The sequence below is a fragment of the Sebastes fasciatus genome, chromosome 15, assembly GCF_043250625.1.
Source record: "Sebastes fasciatus isolate fSebFas1 chromosome 15, fSebFas1.pri, whole genome shotgun sequence".
NCBI classification, from domain to species: Eukaryota; Metazoa; Chordata; class Actinopteri; order Perciformes; family Sebastidae; genus Sebastes; species Sebastes fasciatus.
The window spans coordinates 4,271,613-4,285,607 of record NC_133809.1 but is presented as its reverse complement, the minus strand read 5'-3'; the positions used below and the strand labels follow the sequence as shown (position 1 = coordinate 4,285,607).

General features: G+C 41.2%; 1 protein-coding gene across 15 annotated transcripts in view; it reads left to right on the top strand.

Annotated features, from left to right (window-relative positions):
• The window catches only part of fgfr3 (fibroblast growth factor receptor 3), a 79,752-nt gene extending 66,035 nt beyond the window's left edge, over nt 1–13,717 (top strand). For 5 of the 15 annotated variants that reach the window (XM_074609825.1, XM_074609826.1, XM_074609823.1 and 2 more), the window contains exons 10-19: nt 3,204–3,348; nt 3,685–3,806; nt 4,204–4,314; nt 4,403–4,593; nt 4,872–4,994; nt 5,413–5,483; nt 10,033–10,170; nt 11,361–11,426; nt 11,511–11,616; nt 13,115–13,428. In XM_074609825.1, coding sequence (XP_074465926.1) covers nt 3,204–3,348; nt 3,685–3,806; nt 4,204–4,314; nt 4,403–4,593; nt 4,872–4,994; nt 5,413–5,483; nt 10,033–10,170; nt 11,361–11,426; nt 11,511–11,616; nt 13,115–13,279 — 1,238 coding nt within the window. In that variant the 3' untranslated portion in view covers nt 13,280–13,428. Of the gene's footprint in view, nt 1–3,199; nt 3,349–3,684; nt 3,807–4,203; nt 4,315–4,402; nt 4,594–4,871; nt 4,995–5,412; nt 5,484–10,032; nt 10,171–11,360; nt 11,427–11,510; nt 11,617–13,114 lie in introns of all 15 variants that reach the window. The other 10 variants (XM_074609834.1, XM_074609835.1, XM_074609829.1 and 7 more) reach the window with 6 other exon arrangements.
• Nucleotides 13,718–13,995: the final 278 nt, after the last annotated feature.

Here is a 13,995-nt window from a genome sequence, read left to right as displayed (position 1 = left end):
ATTCCCGAGGGTGTATTCTAGACACAGAAAGGAAATCATATCGGGAACTTGTTTAACACATTCATTGCATCAGATGCTGTTTTCAGCAGTTTTTCTTCTTCAAACTGAACTGAATTTAGATTACTTTGAAAAACAACCTCAACAAGTCAAGGAAGGAGTAAAGTTATTAACTCAAGGAAGCACCCTGAGCTAGTTATGGAGAGTCGAGGAAAAACGGGGCAATTTGTCTGCATCGTTGCGACAATGAGGAACCTTCAGAAGAGTGTGCATTTGCAATATCTGTCTTCTCAACTTCTATAACTTTCAAAGACGAATTGCTCGCAGGACGGGACCCACGTAAGCTAAGAGTGTAAATAAATAGAGACGTTATTGTGCGTCTATCCGCGGTGGATCTCTCTCCGTCCTGCTGCGTTGATGACGTCGCGCGGACGCTGGAAGGCATCACACTGGTGACATGTGTTCCCATTTATCTTGGAGCAGATTCAGCTCAGGGATATTTATGCCCTCCTGTGACTGTCAGTGTTAGTTTTAGATTTCACTCTGTGTAACGCACACTCGCTCCCTCAACTGTTTGGAGAGAAACATAAAGTGGAGCAGCTGCATCGGCACCACGGCCCCGCAGTCTGCATAGCTCTTCACGTCATTGTCTCTCAGGGCGCCGCGTTCGAGACAAGGTCCGAGTCAAATCCAAGACCAAGTTCAAACAGAATACAGACGAGGACAAGATAAATCGAGTCCTGTTTGAGACCAAAATGCTTATTTGCTTTCTTTTATGTGTCTGCTGAATATGAAACTATATACTAACAATCCTTGAGGAGTTCAGTGTTGGTTATGATTTGACGTACATCCAGATATCTGGGGATTTTGGTATATTATCATTTATGGACTTGATTCTATAGTTTAAAGGTATGTTTCCCAGATTAATTAATCAATTTAACTCACAATTTAAGTAGTAGGAATGATGTCCTTTTTGCAAGATTGTTCGGACGGGTTGGGCTCTCTAGATGGGTAGGGGAAAAAAGTTCATCAGTGGCTTCATCAGGACGAGAATCAGACATGTCCAAGAAGGGAAAAAAGTCATTCTGAAGACCAGTTCCTTCTGCAGGCTTTCCCTCTCCACACTAATTAATCGACCTTCACCTTCATCTTCTCCTCCGTTCGCTCCGTGTTACTCTGATCAAAAGACCTCTATCTGAGCTCCTATTTCGTTTCTTATTACCTCTCTCTCTTATATAATCTTCAGGCGGTGCAGCGTGGCTCTCAGTCTTCTGGTTTCTTGCTATATGTGTGACCCAGAATGTCCTCCATCTTTGGTGATTGCACCGTGGATGCAAAGATCATCTGAATGTGTGTAAAATGTTCAGTTTCAGTCGATACCTCGGCTTTGGGTATCGTCCAGTACCGATCCGATACCAGTGTTTAATTAATAAGCTGGATGCCTCACTGTGTGGAAGAGACTGGGATCATTCATTAAACATTGAATCCTTAACTTTGTAAAACAAAATTAAATACATAGATATACATTTGCTAAATTGTTATAATTGTTAAAATAATAAATTGTACACCAGCAACGTGGTAAAAAATCTTCAAAATGAACAGGAACCTTTTAAAACCTTAAATCTGTTTTAATGAGGCCACAAATTGGTCAAAACTTTAAAAGGAATTACATTTCCAGACTATAATGTATACAGTATATAAGCACAGAAGTGACTTGAATAGATCGGCCCCATTGTCACCGATCCAACTGTTTGTATCAGCCCAATATCTGATGCGGTACCGGTGCACCCCCAGTAAAAAGCAGAGTTTACCCGTCCTGCCCCGCCCTGCTGGACTCCCACAGACGCTGTGTGGTTGTTCTGAGCGAGCTCCAGCTTTCCAGCTTCATGATTGAAGGGTTGAGCTCCTCAAAAATGCTAAAAGATGCATTTTTAGAAAAGAAAAAAAATACTTGAACGTCAGTTCTTGGAAAACCAACACATGACTGCTAAAACCAAATGTATCTGGAAAGGTTGTAAAGTAATTAGTCCTTGTTACACAAAAGCAGCCTTGTTAGGTTAGATGAGGTAGAAAGCTCCTCTTCAGGAAGATGCTCTAATTGTAATCGTCTCTATTCTGCTACCTTCATATACATGCTCTTATAAGGTAGTGCAGGGAAAGATCTTATTGCATTTTTCTGTAATCTTTGCTTCGTTTTTGTAAAGTTAATCTCATCGCTTCTCTCCTTTCTTTTTCATAACTCTGAGTAAATCTCCCATAAACCCCCTGGCATGTTCTATCAGATATTACTTTTCATGCCTCTGAAATTGTGTTCGGGGCTGTTTTGTTTTTTTAAGCTTCACAGCATTTTTCTCATTTTCCTCCGGTGGAGAAGTTTAGGAGGGAAGTCGGGTAAGTGGACATGTTTGTTTGAGGGACCCCACCTGAAGGCTGGCAGACACAAACAGATTCATCAAAAGCAGGCCGGAGCCTTCAGCACAAAAAATAAATGGTGGGAGGATGTCGAGCCCGCGGGGCTCGGCGACAGCACGACCGCCACTCTGGAAATGGAGCTGGCTGATGGATAGAGACGTCCATCCCACCTCACCACGCGCTCCTCGCCCACCTCTGCTCCCCTCCTTCATTCGTCTTTGTTAGCGCCCGCTTCCTCCTGTGCTGTTTGTAAAAGTCACCGCCGGTGTCAGAAGTCAGGCTGTTTTTCAGAGAAACTCTGAAAGAGCTCTGACGTTGGTCCTGAGACATGTCTTTAAATGTTGTTTTTACATCAGGAACTTGGTGGCCTTTTTAAATTTAAAAAGGGAAATATTTTTAAAAATGTTCTTTTTCCAACACAGCAGGTTTAATTATATTTACTATTTCAATGTCTGGGTTATTGGCCTCGTCTTTGACATTTAAAATCAATTAGACTTACGATTGAAAAATATGTCTTTGGGGTGGGAGTTAGCAACAGTTTGACTTGAAAAAAGATAATTACAAAACATATTTCAATATAAACTAAGACTTTTTCGAATTATGATGATTAAATCTCACTTTTATGGATGAATATCTTAGTTTTTATCTCTCTGTATTAAACTATTATCCAGTCTAAATACTCTGTGTTGGGTCAAAGGTCATGTTCCTCCCTTCCCTCTGTCTCCTCGTTTCATCACACGTCACCTCGTCCGTTTTCAGAGTCTATAACAGTTTGTTTTTTGCATTCAAGCAGGTGTCCTTGGATTCAAACTCCTCCATGAACTCCAACACCCCGTTGGTCCGGATCGCCCGGCTGTCATCCAGCGACGGGCCGATGCTCGCCAACGTGTCAGAGCTGGAGCTGCCCTCCGACCCCAAATGGGAGTTTCCTCGAACGCGGTGAGAAAAAAATAAATGCTTCCACAGATCTGCGTTCATCACTGTTGTCTAAACGCCTGACAGAAAGAAAACATGGTGGCTGTGGCTTTTTTCTTTTTTTTTTACGCTGCCAAGCAACATATTTCAGAGTTGACAGAGTTGGTGCTGTTGTCCTTGTAACGTTATGTGCTGTGAAAACATGTCAGCCGTCAATACATCAAGGTCACACCGACACCTTCCTCCACGCTTATTACACTTGGCAATCAAATCAGTGTTATTCAAATAAAAAAATAAAAAAACCTCCGCACTGCTTGCAGCACAAATTCCAGCACTGACACTGTCTTGCTTTTGTTCCAGGCTGACTCTGGGGAAACCTCTGGGCGAGGGCTGTTTCGGTCAGGTGGTGATGGCCGAGGCCATCGGCATCGACAAGGAGAAGCCCAACAAGCCGCTCACTGTTGCTGTGAAAATGCTGAAAGGTTAGTGGTTCTTGTGGCTGCTCTTCACAAATTAATACACGATCTTGACTGTAGCTGTGTCTCCATTCATTTTTAAATATCTCGTTAGAAAAGCTGTATGGTGTCAGTCTTGGTCTCGAGACCGGTCTCAAGGCAACTTTTTGAAGGTCTCGTCGCAGCGAAATATTTGTGTTCTGCAGGAAAGTACACATGACAAAAACAATAGTTAGAAAAAAAAATTCGTCGTGCGAATTAATCACACAAAAGCAGAATTGTGTCTTTCTCTCTCTGTTTTTAAATGCATTCCCTCTACACATAATAATTTAATTTGTCTGGTCTCAGTCTTTGTTCTCTCCTGCATTGTTGTCCTTTGTCAGAAGATGTTCACCACACTAACACTCTCTGTTGTTTGTCCCAGATGACGCCACAGATAAAGATTTATCCGACCTGGTGTCAGAGATGGAGATGATGAAGATGATTGGAAAACACAAAAACATTATCAACCTGCTGGGAGCGTGCACGCAGGACGGTGAGGCCACGCTTCATTACAGAATAGAGATGATTAATATAATAGTTGTGTCCTGTTAGTGACCCTGAGCTCTCTGTGTTGCCTGCAGGTCCTCTGTACGTCCTGGTGGAATACGCCTCTAAGGGCAACCTGAGGGAGTACCTGCGGGCGCGGCGGCCGCCGGGCATGGACTACTCCTTCGACACCTGTAAAATCCCCGACGAGCAGCTCACCTTCAAGGACCTGGTGTCCTGCGCCTACCAGGTGGCCCGAGGCATGGAGTACCTCGCCTCGCAGAAGGTCAGCCGCCACGACGCTGCGTCGCTAATGCTCATAATGCAAATGCTGTTTCAGGTTGAGGTTTCTGAGACCTGGCATTAGATTTATATCAGTTTTAACGTTCTTAATGGTGTGGAATAAGTTTGTTATGAGTGAATAAGTTGGAAGTTAGCATTTGCCACAAAGGGGCGTGAAAGTTTGACAATGGTAAATGAAAGTTGTCAGCCTACAGTGCATTGTGTACCAGAATATGTGTGTGTTTCGACGTGTGTTTGATGTGTTTGTACTTCCTCCCTCAGTGTATCCACAGAGACTTGGCGGCCAGAAACGTCCTTGTGACAGAGGACAACGTTATGAAGATCGCCGACTTCGGTCTCGCCAGAGATGTGCACAATATAGACTACTACAAAAAGACCACCAACGTGAGTCTCATTCCATCAGGATTCTTTGTCAGAATAAATAATGTTATTGGCTAAATCATGTTGCATAAAGAGAAGGTGTTGTGAGACCAGGGGGCCACTTTCTCCAGCATTAAATATTCTGCATGATTCTTCTAGGCTGCAAAATCGAATTATGTGATAGAATAATACAGATTTTATGGTTTATATTTGATGTCCAAGCAGGTAGAGACACTCAGAGTTCAGTTTAGTGAGCTGGAACAGTTCAGAGAGTTCACAAGAGACTATTATAGACGTAACACTGTATACCTGGTGAATGAATGTGGCTAGCTGAAGTTCAAAGTATCTGGACTCTGTGTGTTCGGGTCCGTGTTTTGCTGTATGCTGTGTACAGAATGGTTCTGCTGATCTAAGCGGTTCTGCTGTTCCTCTGTTGTTGCAGGGTCGTCTGCCCGTGAAATGGATGGCTCCGGAGGCTCTGTTCGACCGGGTCTACACGCACCAGAGCGATGTGTGAGTTTGCACAAACCAACCTGTCGCATGCCAACTGCCCGCTCATGCGGAGCCTCTGCACACCGGAGAGGAATCCGGGTGTTGAAATATCGTGACTGAGCGCGTTAGCATCAAAAGCTCCAGTTTGTGTGCGTGTGTGAAATATGGAATCACAGCGTTCCCGCTCGCTGTCATCTGCGCTCACTTGATATAATCCTGAGCTTCTTGTGTATCAGCGGCTCCGCATTCCTCGCTAGCGTTTGTTCTTTAATCTCCCGACGCGACATCAGAGAGAGACAGAAACACAAACAGAGCCTCGGCAACTTGCTGTTGTTTTGTCAGCGCAAATCCAAGAACAGAAGGAGATAAGAGGGTCAGTGGATTTATCATGTTTTATAAGAGTAAATCCAATCTGCCCCCGGAACAGACGGCGATAAGAGGGTCAGCGGATTTATCACAAGGTGTTCCCTCAGGCTGTTTCAAAGAAATCGGCGCCGTAGACAAACGCACCTTTCACGACCTCTGATTGCTCCTGTGTTGGCTGCGTTCAGGAGAAGAAAGGCGAGTTTAGGAGAGGAGGTCACAAAGTCAATCTGTGTTGCGGTAGCTGAACCCCCCACCCCCTAAACCGCTCCCCCAGCCAGACGCTGTGTCCCCAGCACAGCCATCCAAGCCAAACACGGGCCCCTGTCAACACGGGCTCGCCGTGTGATTACACTAGACTGGGAACGAGCCGAGAGGAGAGAATCAGCCCGCTCTGTTATTTCAGCAGGTCTGGATTACAGAGTCAATCCTCCCGCCAAACCTCCTCCCTCCTCCTCCTCCTCCCTTCATACAGTAGTCGCTCTGCAGCCAGTTTACTCTCACACACCCCGGGGGACTCTGACTTCTGACCCTGTGATGTTTTTTTTTACTGAAATCTGTTACGCCGAAACAGACGGGAGACAATTAAAACACATGGAATCTGTCACATGCTCAAAACCAAACAACAAGCAAAACAGCAACAAAGCTTTGCGTGCAGCAGCTCTCACGGCACAACTGGCATCACAGCTTTCCAAACGTTTACAGCTCTGAAGACAGAACTGGCTGTGAGAACGCTCAGAGACTTTTCAGTTGGATTTTTACAGAGTTGTTTCACACATTTTTTTGTGCAGAAAAGCAGCGTGCCTCAAAGTAATTTTGCATCATGACGTTGGGATTCCAAGTGACGCTTTAGAGCTGAATTCACTTTATTAAATTCAGATATCAGGGTTATTTAATGCCGATAATATACCTTTTAATTCTTCAGCCTTTGAGTTTGTCCCTCTGCCAATATCATGCATTTTATTTTGAACAGCTTCAGAGGTGTCGGTCTATAAAAGCTGCAGAGAACAAACCTCACGGCGCCCTCAGGGGGATAAGGTGCTGGTTAGAAAAAATAGGCAGCACAAGACAAAATCTTTTTTTGCATTGACTCATAAATATTGTGATATTCTTAATTTTCTGAAAACATGATTGAGAAACCAGATGTTTTTTAGTATTCTAGTGAATGTCTAAAAATCCAGGCGTCATTTTTGTCTTTTATGTTGTTCTAGATGCAACTGTCTTACTTACTTACTTATTAAATATTGAAGACTTTGGGCATTTAACTGGTCAAATTTGAAGATAGATATTAAGATAAGATAAAACTTTATCCTGACAGAAATTGCTGTGCTGCAGTTGCAATATAAAGTAAAGAAAGAGTGTAAATATAAAAGATACATGAACAGCTACCGGCAGCTTCAACCCACAAAAATAATAATAATAATAATAATAATATAATAATCTTTATTTATATAGTACTTTTCTTAACAAGGTTGCAGAGTGCCTTCCAGAATAAAAACAGCAGATAAAAAACAGAAACAACAATAAAAAATACAGACAACATCGTAAGGGATCATAAAAACAAAAATTTAATTAAATTAAAAAAATATATAATAAAATGGCCATGACCCAGCAACCCAGAAACATATTAAATAAACACTTTACTATAAAAGAAAGTTTTAAGAAGGGATTTAAAAGATGCTAATTTCATTTAATTTCAAACATGTAAAATTTAAAAAAAATATATATATATTTAAAAAAAGAGAATAATCATACAAACAAGCGGACGGCCAGAAAAAAACTAATATTTACATACAATGCTTGATGCCTTGGTTTACATATTCGAAAGGAGTGAGAAGAAGTACAAACTTATTTACTCCCACCCCTTCTCCATAAGTCATTCATTGATAATTAAACAGCTTCCTTATTGAGCTAAACATATGTTCTAATTAATTTTCCTAAACTTGTCTAAATAGAATAATTATTACCTTTTTACAAATTTATTACTCACATATTTATCTTAATCATATTGACTAGTTGTTATCTTTTTGTGTATATATATATATATATATAGAGTACAATACACAGTATCCAACAATGCATATAAAATACAATATAAATTATGATGATTATACATTATTCTTATACACACACACAAACAGATATACTAATGATGTGGCGTCTGAACATCAGCATTGTGTCGGCATCGAGAAACCAATATTGTTCAACTTCGACCCAATACGAACGTCTCTCCCAAACACAGATCGTCTAAATCTTAAAATCACAGTGATGTTTTTCGTCATTCTTTTATTGCCGATGACAAACGAAGTGTTGCCTGTTCCTATTAGCCGTCTAATAGCTTGTGAAAATCCATCCTCAAGTACAAGTAGCAGTGAACATAAGCAGACCAAGTCCTGGACCTAAAGACCTGACTTGTTCACGTCCAGAACACAATCATGATAATGAGTTAGAGTTTTGTGGCCGGTTGTTCTCATCAGTTTCTCCTGTTTTACCTCTTAACATTGACATCTCTCTCACTCAGTCTGTGTGTTTGGACGGAGAGCTCGCCGGCTCGGCCAGTAGCGGCTGTTTTCCAGCCTCTGGACCGGAGCGAGGATAATTAGATTAAAAGCCGCTGAGCGGGCCGCAGTGGGAGGAGGAGGAGGGGTCCGATTCTGAGTCACTGGACGAACAATAGCACACTGGGTTAATAGACCGCCATTATCTCATTAAACTTCCCTCATTTTTTAGCCGTTTAGGAATAATGCAGCAGTTCAGTGGAGCTGCTGCCACACACAGTAAGAAAAGAGGGGATGGTTCGGGGTTAGAGGTACAACCGTTAGTGGAACAGGCAGCAGCTGGACTGGAACTGCAGGATAATAAGTTCTTCTGTTCAGGTTTTGTGCTCACTTTGTGTCAGGGACTGTTTGGAAACAGTGTGGTACTCGTGATGCATTATGTGTCAGAAGATCTCTTACACACTTTCAGTTTGCTTTTAAAACTGAGCCTTCAAAACAACGTAAAGATGATTAAATCACTTTTATTAGTTATTAATCCTTTTGAGCTAGCACGGCCAGATCAAGGTGCTCAAAAATGGGTCACGTTTTTACATCCATACTTAAATGCGAGAGTTGTGCTTTATTAAAAGTTTCACATTGGAGACTCAGTGGATTAAAAACAAAAACAAAAAGACATATTTTTAATTTATTTTTGTTGCATTAGTCTGCAGCTCTTATTGGCCCAGTTGCAAAGGATGCTGATAGTGATATATTTATTAAAGTGATGAAACACAAGCAAGATACAAAAATGCTGCAGATCTTCTTTGAGCTGTTTTTTATTTGTTTTCAGTTGGTTTTGCAGTTTTTTGGTTATAAAAGTCAATGTTTAGCGATGCTGCTTGTTACATCTGTGCAAATTAGCCCTTAAAGGATATTATATTCTATATCCTGATATATTTTCTTATCTTGTGCAATAGAGTAGAGCTGCAAAGATTAATTTATTAGTTGTCAACTATTAAATTAATCGGCAACTATTTTGATAATTTGAGGATTTCTTTAAGAAAAAAAGTCTAAATTCTCTGATTCCAGCTTCTTAAATGTGAATATTTTCTGGTTTCTTTACTCCTCTATGACAGTAAACTGAATATCTTTTGAGTTGTGGACAAAGCAAGACATTTGAGGACGTCATCTTGGACTTTGGGAAACACTGATCGACATGTTTCACCATTTTATAAACCAAACAACTAATCAATTAATCGAGAAAATAACAAATTAGTCAGATGAATCAACAATGAAACTCTGACTCAGTCCAACATACAGCGTCCTGCTGCCACAAATATTCACTAGAGCACCAAATGTGGATTAATCCGCCACCGAAAATAGCCCCCAACAAATGCACTATTTGCTCCTGTTTGAGTAACGTTTGCTAAGAACTGAAAATGAAAATTAAACTAAGTATTTGTGAGGTGTTTTTAAAGATTTCTAAACTAGGAACTTGTCTCCTTTCTGGCTTGAGGGACGAGTTGTTGATTTTTACACATATTGACCGACTGTCCCAGACAATAAGAATGTCAAACTGATTCTCACACTGAGAGCAGTAAACATTATTGAAGATCAATAATAATCCCCAACGAGGTTCATGGGGTTTATCTGGGGAACACAAGCCTCTCGACTGCTTCGGGCCCCGAGTGATGTTTGACCTCTACTCTGTCTTCACTGTGTGTGTTCAGGTGGTCCTATGGGGTGTTGTTGTGGGAGATCTTCACCCTGGGGGGCTCGCCGTACCCAGGGATCCCAGTAGAAGAACTCTTTAAGCTGCTGAAGGAGGGACATCGGATGGACAAACCCGCCAACTGCACCCACGAACTGTAGGTGTCTTTATGAATTATACTTGGTTATATTGTGTAATTATAGCAGGAGGATGCTCAGTGTAGATAAACGTGACCTGAAGCATAGGAAGGAAGGACACCACAGTTCTTGAAAAGTGATTTTTATGTAAATGTTACCAAAGAGTTTATTACATAATGGTAATTTGATCAATCAAATATGTCACTTGTGATCATTTTCTTTCAAGCAATCAAAAACAGACTAGTCCATATACAGTAGACCCAACACAGTTTCACTCCCAATTTGTTAAATACTGCTGCTCGCCGCAGTTTACGCTCGTTACATGCATAGTGTCTCTTTTCAAAATAAACTTCCAATGTAGGTTAACTTAGTTTTTAGGATTACTTACGCCAGGGGGTTTAGAATAAAGTCAAAGGTTTACGAGAAAAATAGTCCTAATATTGCGATAATAAAGTCAATATTCTAAAGTAGTAATTTTACGTGTTATTTTCTTTTTTTTTCGTAAAGTTATGACTTTATTCTCGTAATATTATGACTTTTTTTATTATAAGTTCATTCTGGAAATCTCTGATTTTTTTTCCCTCAATGTGGCCCTAATACTCTCACTGCCCCCTGTATAATGCCCTCACTGCATTATACTTATATACTATATACTTAGACTATAAACTGTGTTACCTTCATCACAATGCTCAAATGTTTTGTGACAGATTTTGTATTTTTTTTTGCCTGAAATGGCTCTTAAAATAAGTCTTTTCACATGGGACACAAACAGCGGTCTTCTGGGTGAAAGTCCTGTGTTTGTTAAAATATAAAGGACCTCAGTGTCTTCTTTTAATAAGATTGTACTCATTCTGTACTCCGATTCAGATGTACTCAATTTACTACTCACAACTTGAATATGAAAGTGTTTTGAACATTGAAAATCTAGATTCAAAAGACCAATAAAACAAAATTCAATACTTAAAAGACTTTAGTTTAACCATTCATTACACTGTTTTGATTACTTTGAGCGATCCATTCACGATCATAAACAGTTAGCAACTCATCTGGGTTTTCTCCTCATGTCTGTGGTTGTCGTATGATGTCCTCCATTACTGTCAGCTGTGGTGAACAGTGTCTTCTTGCAGCTGGAAACACAGCAAAAGAAAATGAAAACTGGTAAAAACCCAAAACTGATGAGCCTTTACTTTAACTTTAACCTTAATTACAGAGCATCAGCATCCAGCTGCACATCAAGTAGACCAGTACGAATCACTGGAAACAGTCCATCTGAGATGTGAGAGGACTTGGATGTAGATTTATATTTCATCTTACTGGATGAGCTGCAGACAAAACTAACCCTTGATGTGGTACGTTTCAGGTACATGATCATGAGGGAGTGCTGGCACGCGGTGCCGTCACAGAGGCCGACCTTCAGACAGCTGGTGGAAGATCACGACCGGGTTTTATCAATGACCTCCACTGATGTAAGTCCCACTGCACAGCAGCTGCTGCTCACTCACAACGTTACCTTTAGTTTCACCTTGGACCGCTCCAACTTTTCACTTTATAAAGACTCACCTGATGGAAAACACTTTTCTTAAAGTTAAAGCATTTAAAGAAACAGCAGTTAGAGCAACTGTATCTTCAGTAATTTGACATATTTCCGACTGAAACAGAATATATTTAGGAGTTTACTCACAAGTGAGATTTAACTCAATTCCTTCAGATTTTATTTGACCGCTAAAGAGTCGACATGTCTTCCTCACCCACATCGTTCAGGAGAAATCAGTAGGTTTGAGCACAACCACATTCTCTGGAAATGTGAACAAAATTTTCGCCAATAAAAATAGTTTTTGAGATCTAAACACACATCTCCTCCTTAAATATAGCTGTGCTAGCTACTGCCCATTACTCTGATGGCCCATTATTCTGATGGCCCATTGTTCCGAAACCTCAGTCGTCTGGAAAATGTCCCAATTGGATTGAAAGCCCATTATACCGAAAACAAACGTCCATTGTTCCAAAGGCCCATTGCTCTGAAAATGCAAACTCTCCATGCAACAAACAGAAGCACATGACCTCATTGGACCTTCACAATTGTTTTCCCTGCTGGCAAAGGCATGACCCGACACTCTTCCTCTTATTACTCGCTGCCTTCATAGGTTGGTTGGTTGGTTAGGTTTAGGAAGGACGAGTGACATTAGTTAGGTTTAGGGTAAGAATTTCAGGGTATGACAACCAGAGGCAGAGTAGGGTGGGTCACCTCATGCCTTCACCATGGTAGGAAAAAAATACCAGGACCGAGAAGCGCTGATGACGTCATTCTGTATAATAATAGCCATGTGCTTCTGTGCGATGCACGGAGAGTTAGTATTTTTTGAGCAATGGACGTTTGTTTTCGGGATAATGGTGTCGGACAACTGGGCTTTGAGTCCAATGGGACATTTTTCGGACTATTGGGGTTGATGGCACGGCGCCTTTCGTACGATGGCCAGAGTTAGCTAGTCACACCATATCATATTTAATTGGATACATTTATATATATATGTATATATAGCGCCAAGTTCAAGATGATACCATGTTTGTTTGTTTTTTACATACATTTAGCATATAACAAGAGAACAATTGACATAGTGATGCAGGATTAAAACAATTTATTTGTATTTCATGGTGGTTTACAGTTTTATGTATTTGCACAAGTTCAAATCAAAGAGTACAATGGACGATAATGTACAGCTCTGTTTATTACCTCTACTTAAATCATATAAGACAATATTAATGTCAAAGAAATATGCAAATTATGTAAGAAAGAAACGTATTAAAATGCAATCGTAAAACAGGTTAAAGTCTGTTTTCTTACTGACATACAAAAAGTGATAAAACAGTAAATCTACATAATTCTTCACTTATTTATGTGACCACAGACAGAAGGGATTTGACTGTGACACCCCCCGGTGTAACCTTTGACCTCTCCTCTGACAGGAGTACCTGGACCTGGCGGTGCCCTTCGAGCAGTACTCGCCCACCTGTCAGGACTCCAACAGCACCTGCTCCTCAGGAGACGATTCGGTGTTCGCCCACGACCCGCTGCCTGACGAGCCCTGTCTTCCCAAACCGCTCCCCAGTAACGGCGTGATTAGGACATAAAACCTGAGCTCGGGGGGGGGGGACGGTTGGACTTTAACCTCCTCTTACAGATTCAAAAACACCTCTCAGTGACTCCTCAAGATATGGAAATGGAAACTCAGCATGCAATACTTCCACAGTGCTTCAGCTCTTCTATTCGTCTTAAACTCTTCCGAGTTTTCTTCCTCCTCCTCCTCCTCATCCTCCTCCTCCTCTTCCTCCCCAAGAGACTCCTTGAAACATTGAAGGATTATTTTTTGCCGTTGAACCATGTTCTTCTTTTCAGAAATGAAATTATATTTTTGTACTCGGGCCAGTCTTTTTGTTACGGACAATCTGTGGGGTGAAACCATTCCGTGCCTACTGGGATAAAAAAAAAAAAAAACTCCTGAGACTGAAAAACAGACAAAGAGGAGTGAATGAAGGGCATTGGTCAGGGACCGGTTGGCGATCCAGTAGGCGAGGACCTCAGATTTTTATCCTCTCGTCTGCACGGAGCTCTCTCAGATCGCGATAGAAGTTTGCGATCTTTAAGAGAATCCGTTGACAAGATACCAGCAAAGCCAGAATCAACTCGATGATGGGACTCGTTCTTCCGAAGACACTCTTTCTCTTTTCCAGAAGACGACGGAGAGGATTACATATTAACGTGTTTGTACGACGCCATCGTCTCGTTTTTAGCATCCCGGAAATTTGTGATAATCATGGAACAAATTCCTCATCAAGCGTGAGGCGAA